The 11,957-nt window shown below is 35.0% G+C and overlaps 3 protein-coding genes across 3 annotated transcripts; 1 reads left to right on the top strand and 2 right to left on the bottom strand.

The window, feature by feature from the left end:
* Nucleotides 1-207: 207 nt before the first annotated feature.
* LOC109058581 (protein FAM162B-like) lies at nt 208-3,380 on the bottom strand. Its single transcript, XM_019075782.2, has 5 exons — nt 3,182-3,380; nt 1,870-1,953; nt 1,427-1,538; nt 662-770; nt 208-567 (listed from the first exon to the last, which is right to left on the bottom strand). Exons 1-5 carry the CDS (start codon nt 3,231-3,233, stop codon nt 451-453), a joined length of 474 nt encoding a protein of 157 aa, XP_018931327.2. The 5' UTR covers nt 3,234-3,380; the 3' UTR covers nt 208-450.
* A 146-nt stretch (nt 3,381-3,526) lies between these two features.
* Nucleotides 3,527-7,350, top strand: LOC109058582 (protein MIX23). Its single transcript, XM_019075783.2, has 5 exons — nt 3,527-3,802; nt 6,445-6,570; nt 6,698-6,844; nt 6,936-6,995; nt 7,078-7,350. Exons 1-5 carry the CDS (start codon nt 3,752-3,754, stop codon nt 7,126-7,128), a joined length of 435 nt encoding a protein of 144 aa, XP_018931328.1. The 5' UTR covers nt 3,527-3,751; the 3' UTR covers nt 7,129-7,350.
* Nucleotides 7,351-8,649: 1,299 nt separating this feature from the next.
* Nucleotides 8,650-9,383, bottom strand: LOC109058585 (cystatin-B-like). The gene is made up of 3 exons (XM_019075785.2): nt 9,200-9,383; nt 9,005-9,106; nt 8,650-8,818 (listed from the first exon to the last, which is right to left on the bottom strand). The coding sequence occupies exons 1-3, from the start codon at nt 9,269-9,271 to the stop codon at nt 8,690-8,692; spliced, it is 303 nt and encodes a 100-aa protein (XP_018931330.1). The 5' UTR covers nt 9,272-9,383; the 3' UTR covers nt 8,650-8,689.
* Between the last annotated feature and the right edge of the window lie 2,574 nt (nt 9,384-11,957).

Genomic DNA, 11,957 nt, shown 5'->3' with positions numbered 1-11,957 from the left:
GATAAAATTCTATACCATTTTGAATAAGTAAATACTGTTTTTAAATAAGTAGATTAAAATAGAACAGAATCAGTAGTATATAATGCTACAATTTAAATTTGGCATCACAAAATCAATGTAGAGCTCATATAGTTTGAACATTATTACTATTAAATATAAGCAACAAAACAAAGAAGTTAACAATAAGACTTTAAAAATAACAGTAAGTAAAAGAAATATCAGTGGGACACCATTTTATTTTTTCTTAATATATTTATATACAATACAAAACAAACAAACAAAAAAAAAAATCACAGGTAAAATCTCAAAACTTTATTTTATATACTACTCTAAAAATCTGTTTACTATGCGAAGGAAGTCCACCGGAGTTCCCATGGTGTGTGGCATTTAACATTAAATAACTGGCTGTTGTATGATCCCAGGTGCCTTGAAAGCTGTGATGGATGCATCTCACTGGGCTTTCTCTGCAAATGCAGTGGCCACCTCCTTTTCTTTCTGTGCCTCCTCTCTCCATCGAGCCTTCTTCTCCATGTTACGAGTGGTCAGATTGTCATTCCGACTCGCAGCCTGTCATTGAAGATAGTAGTTAAAGGATATGAAAGCCATGTATTACCCAAGCTAAGACAGCTTTTCATTTATACAGCAGCACACTTTTTATTACCTTTTTGCCAGAGACAGCCATGACGAGGCAGGCCAGGATGGTCAGTGCCATCATGACATAGCAGGCCTTCACACGCACTCTGTTCCTGGCAGCATCAATCATCTCAAATCTGAAAACAGTGCGGTATTTTCATAAGTATAGAAAACACTATTTCATAAAAAAAGTACATCCGTGAAGATATGGCAGGGTATCGACCCATATTTGCAAATTTGATTTCAGTGCTAATACTAAATCAAATGGGTACATCTTTTTTAATTAATCGTTAAAAGAGCTAGCTCATTAGAGTCATTTCTTCTTGAATCTGGCTTCACTGGTAGCGCTGTGTGCTTTTGATTCACTAAAAAGAACCAGTTCATAAGAGTCATTTGTTTTTGAATCAAGCATCACTGATCGTGTGCAGCCATGCACATTGTTTTTGCGTATATGACAACTTGATGGAAAGACGCTTCTTGACGTTATTTTCATTTTTACTATTCCTCATTAAAAATCTTCTGTGTGTATGGCGGGTCACAGAGGACTTGCCTGCTCTGTTTTACATCTAACATCACAAGAGTCCACTCTGATCTCCCTCCAGATACCATGATTACACTAATAACCTGTCAGTACACGAGTAAATCTCATTTGAACCTCACAGCAGACGCCTCTTGTGTTCCACCAATACGCTGGCAGAACTTCAGCCACATGACTTCTTATACCAACTATATGCTCAGAAGTATGCCTGGAGCTGGGGGTTTCTCTCAATGTAAACAGGAATAGCCCACTTACGACACAAAATCTGGAATCTGTTCTGTGGTTTTGAATCGTCCGGACCACACCAACATCTTTTTATCCCATTCTGATGGGCGGTAGCCTGGTACTTTAAACCCAAGCCGTTGTGCTAAAGGCAACAAGGAGGGAGGAAGCACAAGATGAAGAGAAGTCAGTCCATTGGGAAAACAAAGAAATTCCCTTTAGTACAATCTGATTCTTGTAGAACAGCCAAAACAGGAACTCATCTTGTTCTACCCATAATTACACTGTTGCGTGTTATGTGCGTGTTTATTCAGTTCCTTCTTTCAATTGTAAACCTTCTATGGAACAAAATGTGCTGGAATGATGCAATTCAATCAGTGTGTAAAAGTGCTGTGTCATAGCAGGTGCTGTGTCATGCCATATGCCCCGCCTTCTAATGCAGGTAGGTAGAACTGAATGGATATTTGAGTGCTCACCCTGGTGAGGTACGGGTGCCCCCTCTTGAGGCTTGCTGCACAGTCTTCTGCTCCCTGTGGTCATCACACCTCTCCTCACATGCCCTATTGAAGGAAATTAAAGGTATAGTTCAGCCTAATGTGACAATTTTCTCCCCCTCCTGTTGTTTTAAAATAGTTTGACTTTCATTCCTCAGTGGAACTTTTTTAGCTGAACTGTCCCTTTAAGTCTGTCATGGTGATACATTTTCACTGTATGATGATGTTTATACAACGCAAATGTGTTGTTTCCCGTTACATTTGCACTGATACAAGTTTAAATCGTGGTCTCTCTCTCCCCGTTTGGAAGTTTCTGGGTTTTTATATAGTGCTCCACTCACACCTTAACAAGCTGGAACACAAATCAGGTGGCACACCCAAACCTGTGACGTGGATAGTGGGAGGAGCAACAGAGAAGCACAAAACAGAAACAGAAAACTACAGAGACAAGCACTACATCTTACACCAGCAATTGAAAATACACATATGTCGTAAAATTACTTACTAACTTATATATATATATATATATATATATATATATATATATATATATATATATATATATATATATATATATATATATGACATACAGATCAATCCCTACATTACCACTGCTTTTAGTAATAATTATTTTTATATTTATCACACACACATATACGAAAAAATCAAATCTATGAAAAAAATAATTCAGTTGTGTGTGTTGTATTTTGCAAGGAATTAAACTATAGTACATTTAGTATGGTACGGTACATTTTCTTGTTTGTTATATATATATATATATATATATATATATATATATATATATATATATATATATATATATATATATAATTCTATTTTGATGACATACTAATCGATACCACATCAGTTACCACGGCTTAAGATATTAATAACATAAGGACATTATGAAATATATACAAAATAACTCCGTTATGATTTATTATTTTACTGGAAATAACATTTTTGTAAGAAAGATCAGATGTCGCTGTAAAATCGTAACAAGTCAATTCACAAGAGTTGTACCTTTTCCACGTAACGTTACTAGATAAAAACCTCAATTAAAAGTAATTGAATCCATGCAACAACTTTAAGCAACATATGAATCCAATCATGCCAGTCTCGAAAAGTAAAACTACGTCACAATTTATTTATAATCATGTTTTCACTGCTAGTTTTATGTCGATAAGTATTTGAATAATACCCACTTGTGCCCAGTGCCAGAGCTCATCATCATCATCATCATCATATGCTGCCTGGCTGCGTTCAAAACAAAGATCACACGGAAAATACTGACCTATTAAAGTGCCAAAGGCAGCGCGAGGCCCTCGGATCATGTTGAAGATCATGACTTCTGAAGAAAAAAATATGATGAAAGAAAAGGGAAATTTTAAGCCATGAAACGGTGTCCAAATGACAACGCCAAGGTTCAGTTCCTCTAACTAAAGTCAGCTCGAGTGCATTTGCGAGAGCAGAGCTTCTGAAACACTGAAGGACCCTGAGCACTGAGCAGCCGCCTGTTAGGGACATCCTTATGTAAAGTCAGCGTAACACGCATGCAGTTGTAAATAGTATAGCTAAAAGTAAAGTTAAATAAAATACATAATATTTGCATTCCTGTAAAACATTTCGCATAAATCACCTGTTGGATTTTACACCCTCACATTTAATCCGGATCCTTTTTATCGTTAGAAATAATTCTGTCACACAATCTCTGTTAAGTTGGCTCACGATAATATAAGCATGCGGTAATACTCAATAATTACAGGTAACGTTGTGCAGTAAATGTCAAGAACCAGTTTTTGTAGTAAATGTAATCCAGGCAGTATTTAGACACCCTCAGCGCGCAGGACCTCTTCAGAACACTATGGCGGCGCCCGGTGGAGTTCTGAACTGTGAAGACTTTTCAATGTTTCAGGTAAAACGTGTGAAGTTGTCAGAGGTCAGGATACAGTTATACAGGATTTATAAACGCACACTGATGGTTATAAGCACGTAGTTGTTATGTTAACGCGAATGCTGTGCGAATGACTGACCCTCGTGGACTGTTACATGCAGTAGTGAAATTCAATGAGCAGCAAAGCAAACATGAGCGATTAAGTAATTGTGCTGTTCCTTATAAATATAAATGCATGCATTAGACGAGCTATCATTTATACACAATACAAAATACTTTTTTAAATTAAATCCATCAAGTACATATTGTGTAATATGTGGGTTGTTGACAAAATGGATTCATGAACTTCAGCTCCAGGATTTTCTGTTAAAGTTTATTTGATCGTACAGCGGAAGGTGTATAATGTAGGTGTTGTGACATTTTTTGTAATCGTTATGTATGGTTTTAAATGATCTTTATGTGTTTTCTAATTCATTGAATTATTTCTGAGGTATTCCTAATGTCCCTCAGTTAATATAAACCCATAAAGCCGTATGCATAGTAATTACACAGTAATTAGAAAATGTAGACTGAAACCGATTTTGTCACACTGCAGTACTCCGCTTGAAATGTTGTCAGCTACTATGTATACGTATGTAGTTATACTGTAAACTTTTTAAATGTAATGTGCAGTGCTTGAAGTGGGCCTGTGATACTTACGATAAGCATATCATACGTTTCAATGGCTTTTATTGGCAAAAAAACGTAAGTCATTTCATATTTACAGTGTTGATCCTTGTTCTTAATAACCTCTGCAGTTCGCTCTGGCATGCTGGATATTAGCTTCTGGGCCAAATCCTGACTGATGGCAATCCATCTCTTGCCTCATTAGTTCTCGGATTTGATCACAATTTGTGGGCTTCTGCTTGTCCACTTACCTTTTGAGGACTGACCACAGGTTCTCTATGGGTTTGAGATCTTGGAAGTTGCCTGTTCACATATCCAAAATTTCAATGTAATGATCTTCGAGCCACTTCTTATCACTCTTGCTTTGTGACATGGTGGTACATCATGCTGGAAAATGCACGGATCATCACCAAACTGCTCATGGATCATTGGAAAAAGTCACTCTTGCAGGACGTTTTGATACCATTCTCTATTCATGGCAGTCTTTTTGGGCAGAATTATGAGAGAGCCCACTCTCTTGGTTGAAATGCAACCCCTGGTCTCACGATGCTTCACTGTTGGCACGTCACAGGACTCATGGTAGCGTTCACCTTTTCTTCTCCGAACAATCGATTTTCCAGATGTCCCAAACAGTCGCAAGGGAGCTTCATCAGAGAAAATAACTTTGCACCAGTCTTCTGCTCTCCAATGCTTGTACTTCCTGCAGAATTTCAGTCTGGCCTTGACGTTTTTCTTGGAGAGAAGTGGGTTCTTTGCTGCCCTTCTTGACACCAGGCCGTTGTCCAAAAGTCTTGATGGTCTAGATGGTCCTGGCGCTTGCTGGAAACTCTGGGACGTCCTGAAGACCTCTTCACTGCAATCAAACATCTCTCCTTGAAGTTCTTGAAGATCTGGTAAATGGTTCTTTCAGGTGCAATATTCTTTGTAGCAATTTTCTTGCATGTGAGGCCATTGTGATGCATAGCGATGATGGCTGCACGTGTTTCTTTGGAAGAAACCATTGATAACAAGAACACAATGATTGGAAGCACTTCTTCCCTCCATCAGTCTGCTCTTATAATCTAATTAGTACGATAGTGATTTTACCGGACTAGTACTTATTCACACTTTCACATGTGCTGCTGATATGATTAGTCAATTAATGTTAGCTGGTCATTTTGTGTCAGGATCAAAAAACAGTGAATTTTTTTTGTGTGTGTGTGAAAAGTAAACAATTTTGGCCAATGAAGTTTTTAGCAATTACTTAAAATCCATCTGATCACTCTACACAATAATCTAGAAACAATGTGAATGAACACCACAACAGCTTAAGCAGCAAACTTTGTAAAAATTTGTCACTGCTAAAACTTTTGGCCATGACTATAGGTTTAGGAGTAGGTGTGGGGGAGGGGTTAAGATTAGGGGTGGGGTTAGGATTAGGCAATTAGGTAGCGACTTCAACGAGTGGGGTAATAATTTGGCAGGGGGTCGAAATTGGGCACAAAACCGGCACTTCTGATATGTTGCCAGTGGTACTTAGTCAAAGCGTCAGTGTCTGGGTGATTAGAAATGACACTATAAAGCACACTACCCAGGAGGTCATTTGAAACCGGTAAACTTCTGGAACGTTCAGTGATCCAGTAAGTGGATGCATTAGTAAAAAGTTGAAAACAGCGCTAATGCTGAGAAAACACAGATGATTTCATCAGAAATGCTGAAGAGAATAACAACTCGCATCCAGATGGCAGTAAATTATTCTGTTCAGTGTGTATTTGGCTTAATAGCACGAATGTTTTATAATGAATGCTGGCTGAAGGTATTTTAGATTATGCGCTGGTCGGTGGTTTAGTTATTCTGAATGGATCCGTAAAGTAGCATGTACAGTCAGGTTAAGGCAGCAGGTTTAGTGGTCTTTTGTCATCTCCCTGTGGGTTTATTTATGGCTCTTATTATATATTTTTTTTAATTATTATTTTATTTACATTGATATGCTGTACATCTTTCTTCTTGTCCTGTAGGAAGTATTAAAAGTGATGCGCACCATAGATGACAGAATTGTCCATGCCCTCAATACCACTGTGCCCACTGCATCCTTTTCAGGCAAAGTGGACGCCACACAGACCTGCAAAGAACTTTATGAATCTGTATGTATCACCGTAAAGAGTACTCTTTAAAATGATTACTATTTTTGTTCTTGATTGTATGACTGGTTTTAGTACTCTGTAATGTATTAATTACAAGCCCTTTTTCTCTACTGCCTATGCCTTTCAGCTCATGGAAGTTCATCTTTCTAGAGATAAGGCAATAAAGTCGTGTATTACAGAGACCTCAGCTGTCGTTGGGCAGTTACGTGAAAAGAGGGCAAAAGATAGCGACAACTTGTCAGTTATCAAGCAACTCAGGAAAGAGCAAACTAAGGTAATGCCTTTATATATACAGTATGTACTTGGGTTACAAATGGTTGTAATCTTGTTTGATTTCTGTATCATTTTTCTTAATTTCCCTTCAGTTAAAACTCATGCAGTCTGAACTAAATGTTGAAGAAGTGGTCAATGACCGAAGTCTGAAGGTGAGTTATTGAATGTCTCCTATTGATCCTGTTGAGTGGTTTTCATTTAGAAATATTTGTTAATGATCACGTTTTCCCCCAGGTTTTCAACGAAAGGTGCCGAATTCACTACACCCCTCCCAAGATCAAGTGAATATTACTTCTGTTGTCAATGTAAACCACACAGTTGTTCTGAGGAAAGCACCTGGAGCTGAGCCTGGACATTATCACTCACCCCACAAACCCTCCTCCATCAGTATACTCTGTGGCTTTGTGTTTCTACAGTGAAGAAACACTACTGTTGTCCAAGTCCTGTAAACCTTTTTTGTATAAATAGTGTACAAAAGTATTTTATAAAACATGAAATGTTTTCCAATTGCTGAAACTTAGTCTGTTATTTTATTGCAATACAGTGACTGATGTTGATGTTAAGATTATTGATCTGTTATTGATCGTTACACCTGAAAGGTTATGGGGTTTTTCAACCTGATCTGAGTTGGCGAACCTGGCGACATCGTAAAAAAACTAACAATCTAAATTGCAATAACGTATGATTTCATACAAAAACAATTACATTGTAAAACAACCAATTTCTCAAGAAAAAGAACTATTTTAAATGTATGCAATTTCGATTGAATTTGTACGATGTGAATTGTATGAACGTATGATTTTTAGACAAAAGTATCCAACAACTAAACATGAATTGTATGAACGTATGATTTTTAGACAAAAGTATGCATGAAGGCCCACCCCTAAACATAACCATCACTGGGGCATGAGCGGATCATACAAAAAGCATACAAATGATAAATTCATACAAACTATCCACTAATTCACCTAAACTAAAAAATAGGTATGAATTGCCATGAGATAGTTTTGGGTCTTCAGTCTTTTAGATGCCTTAACTCCCAAATATGATGATCCTTGTGTGAGGGACCATCCTAAAACTTAAACCCAATTTATAGTTAAAAAAAAAAAAAAAAAACTTATTTCAGTACTGTACTCTTAGATGTATAGATTTTAAAATGTACTTAAATATAAATGTATTTTCAAATGTTAATTTTTTTTTAACCTATTTTAATAACATTTATTTATTCAACTTATTTTTGTTGTTTATTTTTACACTGTTTTTCTCAAAAACTCTCCCATGCACCCTCTAGCCTTCCATTGCTGACAAACCCTGGGTTAAAGCACCTTTGATAAAACCCCAGCACACATAATCATGCACTTTTATGATAACTTGAATAGCAAGTAAAACATGCCTTAAAGAAAAAACTTTAAAACTTCATCCATCCTTTTAATGTGAATACTGAAAATCATATAAATATAAAATAAATTATAAAATAACCATTAACACCATCAGTATCACTAATAACAAAACCCAAAAAGTGAAGACCAAACATCTGTAACTAGTAACTATATGAGATAAGAAACAATTTTATTACAACATTGATAAGAAAATTAACTGTTATTTTACAGCTATGCCACACACATCATAGAAACATGTATTTAAAGGATTACCTAATTCACAGTGAGTTTCATTGGTAGTGTTTACCCATGATCCCACTAGTCAATAAATACAGTTTTAAGGTCATCAAATGTAATTATTGAGTTAACGTGCATCTTCAGGTGTTAATGTAAGCGTTTACTGTATAAAAATGGTAACACTGAACTGCATGAGTGGGCAGTATTTATGATGATTTGCTTAGTTTGCTTCAGAAGTATTCGATTGGATCATGATGAGTCTTGGATGTCTGTAGGCTGTGCAGCTCCAGTTTTTCTCCAGCATGAGGCAGAGTTTTATAGACGCGCAGATGAATGTAGTCGTCCTCACCTACATGCACCTAAAACAGATCATTTAGAACAATGCTTTTACAAACTTTATAGCTGTTAAGTATTATATATGTGGATTGCTTTTACAGACATTTCAGACACACATTCATATATTTCAGAATTCAGTCAGATTCAGTATATTAACAGGATGTTACCCCTATGAGGCCATTTATAAAATCACAGTGTTTTTCTCGTACCTTAATGAAGTAATTTGTCCCCGCAACAGGTTGTGTTTTAAAAGATTTGGCGGTGAAAACGTCAAACGTGCGCCCAGCTTTGTCCTCGGCATGAGACTTTATCTGAGGAAAAACGGGAAATGTAAGTCTGTAACGTTAGTTGCATGATACATCAATAACGTTACTTCTGTTTATCGGCAATGTAAAAATACCAACCTCATCGCATATTTTCTGAACCTCTTCATTTGCATCTTTCGCCTCAGATGTTCCGCCACAACGTAAAGGCATTTTAAATACAGAAAGTTAACAGAAATACTCAGTAACGTCTTTTAACTTCGACTGTCTGACTGAAAAGTTTTCCTTCTGCTCCTGGGCTCTGGCTCTGGCTGCCTGGTGATCACGAGACATTGGAACAGACCATTTTCGTGGAATACACCAAAAAGTGTTGTCGAGTATAAACAGACAAGAGCTGCTCGGGTGTTGTGGTTAAATATATTTCTAAACACGACAGGCTAAATGTTTAAGTTTAAGCATAAAATATTGATCTTTCTTATGGTAATTTATCTCTGTTCATATACCCCCGCGAAATGTTTGATCCTCGTATTGCCGCACATGTGTAACAGGTTGGGCGTGGATGGTTGTAGTGTAAACATTTTTTAACGCGATTTTATATATATATATATATATATATATATATATATATATATATATATATATATATATATTTTTTGTGAATTATTGTTTACATTATTGTTATTATTTTTATTTATTTATTTGCTTTTATGTGGTTTGGTAGCCTAAAGAACATCTTGAACTGAAACTTGCAAGTTTCAAACAAGCAAATTATTGCCTTTGGAGTATACTTAAATTGTTAAGTAGCCTACATTTGAATGAAATGAAACACACAAACGGCAGATAAATAAAATACTGTTTCCAGTGTGAATTAGGTGCAAAATTACATTTTGGTTAAATATATTGCTACAGTGTTGTTTTTTTCCCCTTAATAGGCCTATGTCCTATGTTCACTGGAGAAATATCAGATAAATACAGTACAGAAATCACTCCCTCGGGCTGGACCTTATGAATCTGGGGTGTCATCTACACCTGGCTGTCGCTCATGCATATTTACATCCTCTCCACTACCTGCAGGAGGTATGAACTCAGTGAGCTAGAATCAAATGGCAATCAAAAAATAAAGTGATATGAGATGTGATTTTGTAATAATGACATGCTGCAGTTAATGAGATGTTTATGTATATTGGTCTCACAGGACTGTTTATGGTCCAATGTACTGTAGTCCTGCTGTGTTGCCGTATGGATTCTTCATAATCTGGATTGTAAACATGCTGCTGAATATAGGCTGTCTTCTCCTGTGGAACAGGGAGCAAGTCTACGTCATTTTAAAGACAATTCTGATATACTGTACAGTGGAAGGTTGACAGCCAAAAATTTGTAATAATAAAGATTTTTGAATGTTATTGGATTCTTATGGCTGCATTTATTTGATGAAAAATACAATAATATGGTGAAATATTATTACAATTTAAAAAAATCATTTTCAATTTTAGTGTATTTTAAAATATGATTTATTCCTGCAATGGCAATCAGAATTTTCATCAGTCTTTACTCCTTTCTTCAGTGTCAAATGATCTTTCAGAAATCATTTTAATATGCAGAAACATTGCTTTTTATTAACAATTGTTGCTTTTTGTGGAAATGGTAATAAAACCATGATCTTTGATTAATAGAAAAAGCATATATATATATATATATATATATATATATAATATATAGCAAAAACTGCTAAAACAGCAAAAACTGCTAAACATTGATTAAAATGCACATTATAATTCTAAAACAGCACATTATAATGATTTCTGAAAGATTATGTGACACTGAAGGCAGGAGTAATTGCTGCTGAAAATTCAGCTTTGCCAGGAATAAATTATATTTTAAAATATATAAAATATTATATAGAAAACAGTTACTTTAAGTAGTAATAATATTTCACAATATTACTGTTTACAAAAACTTTTGGCTGCCAGTGTATATTCAAGTAATAGATTTTCAATTTTTAAAAGAGGAAATTCTACTAAAATTAGAGGAAAATAATTATATATTGTATGTACAATAAAGTGTACCTGTACCGTAAAATAAATAAGTTGTGCATAAAATCATACATAAATGTATATATTGATTATATATTAATACTTAATTAAGTTTATTAATAATTATATTATACTTATCTCTCTCATTATTATTGACTGTTTGCAAATATTTTTGCATTTCTTTAAAGGGTGATGATTGCTGCATTCATTTTGCTTGCCTATATGTTGTTGATATAAAATTGTTTATATGTTCTTTTGATAAATGATGAAGTAAAAAATTAAATGCAAAGCTTTTGTAACTGAGTTACACAAACTGAATTGCTCTTATCAGGGCAGGGGGTGTCCATGACCACGATCTATGCACTGTTATGTACCATTTTTCTGCAGCAATAAAATCATAAAACTCACTAGGGTTTAAAGTTTTAGTAAAGTTTTAGTGGGGAAGTTAAGATGCTGATGGCTCGACCCCAACTTGGGGTGTTTGAAGATAGAATTATGATCACAAAATCCCATTATATCAAAATATCAGTCAAATGAATGAGCAGTGTATTAATTTGTATAAGAACTATTTGCAGTATTTTGCAGTTTAAAATTATGATGAAAAAAAATCTGCAACTCTTATTTAAAAAACGTGAGTCTTTATTTTATTAAATTAAATTTCTCAATTTTATATCAAATTAAACTGTATTGGATACGAAAGGAAAAGTAATAATTTAAAAAATGTATTTAAAATGTAGTCTTAGAAATATGATATATCTTAGTCAAGTTACTATCAGTTATTTTAGTAGCATTGAGATGTTTATTAATATTTTGAATCATTTATTATTTTTATATGTTCAAGGTTTAGTAATTTTGTTTTTGCCATT

This window comes from Cyprinus carpio, chromosome A24, assembly GCF_018340385.1.
Source record: "Cyprinus carpio isolate SPL01 chromosome A24, ASM1834038v1, whole genome shotgun sequence".
NCBI lineage: Eukaryota > Metazoa > Chordata > Actinopteri > Cypriniformes > Cyprinidae > Cyprinus > Cyprinus carpio.
The sequence above is the reverse complement of the archived record's forward strand: the minus strand, read 5'-3'. Positions and strand labels throughout refer to the sequence as shown.

What these genes read in the sequence shown, in the direction of transcription:
- LOC109058581 (XM_019075782.2), bottom strand. Translation starts at nt 3,233, where the DNA reads ATGATCTTCAACATGATCCGAGGGCCTCGCGCTGCCTTTGGCACTTTA. An exon ending in TGCCTTTGGCACTTTAATAG is followed by an intron (nt 1,954 to 3,181) that starts GTCAGTATTTTC and finishes TTCCTTCAATAG; the next exon opens with GGCATGTGAGGAGAGGTGTG. An exon ending in CAGATTCCAGATTTTGTGTC is followed by an intron (nt 771 to 1,426) that starts GTAAGTGGGCTA and finishes CACTGTTTTCAG; the next exon opens with ATTTGAGATGATTGATGCTG.
- LOC109058585 (XM_019075785.2), bottom strand. Translation starts at nt 9,271, where the DNA reads ATGCCTTTACGTTGTGGCGGAACATCTGAGGCGAAAGATGCAAATGAA. An exon ending in TTCAGAAAATATGCGATGAG is followed by an intron (nt 9,107 to 9,199) that starts GTTGGTATTTTT and finishes GTTTTTCCTCAG; the next exon opens with ATAAAGTCTCATGCCGAGGA. An exon ending in GGACAAATTACTTCATTAAG is followed by an intron (nt 8,819 to 9,004) that starts GTACGAGAAAAA and finishes GATCTGTTTTAG; the next exon opens with GTGCATGTAGGTGAGGACGA.
- LOC109058582 (XM_019075783.2), top strand. Translation starts at nt 3,752, where the DNA reads ATGGCGGCGCCCGGTGGAGTTCTGAACTGTGAAGACTTTTCAATGTTT. An exon ending in GCAAAGAACTTTATGAATCT is followed by an intron (nt 6,571 to 6,697) that starts GTATGTATCACC and finishes TATGCCTTTCAG; the next exon opens with CTCATGGAAGTTCATCTTTC. An exon ending in TCAGGAAAGAGCAAACTAAG is followed by an intron (nt 6,845 to 6,935) that starts GTAATGCCTTTA and finishes ATTTCCCTTCAG; the next exon opens with TTAAAACTCATGCAGTCTGA.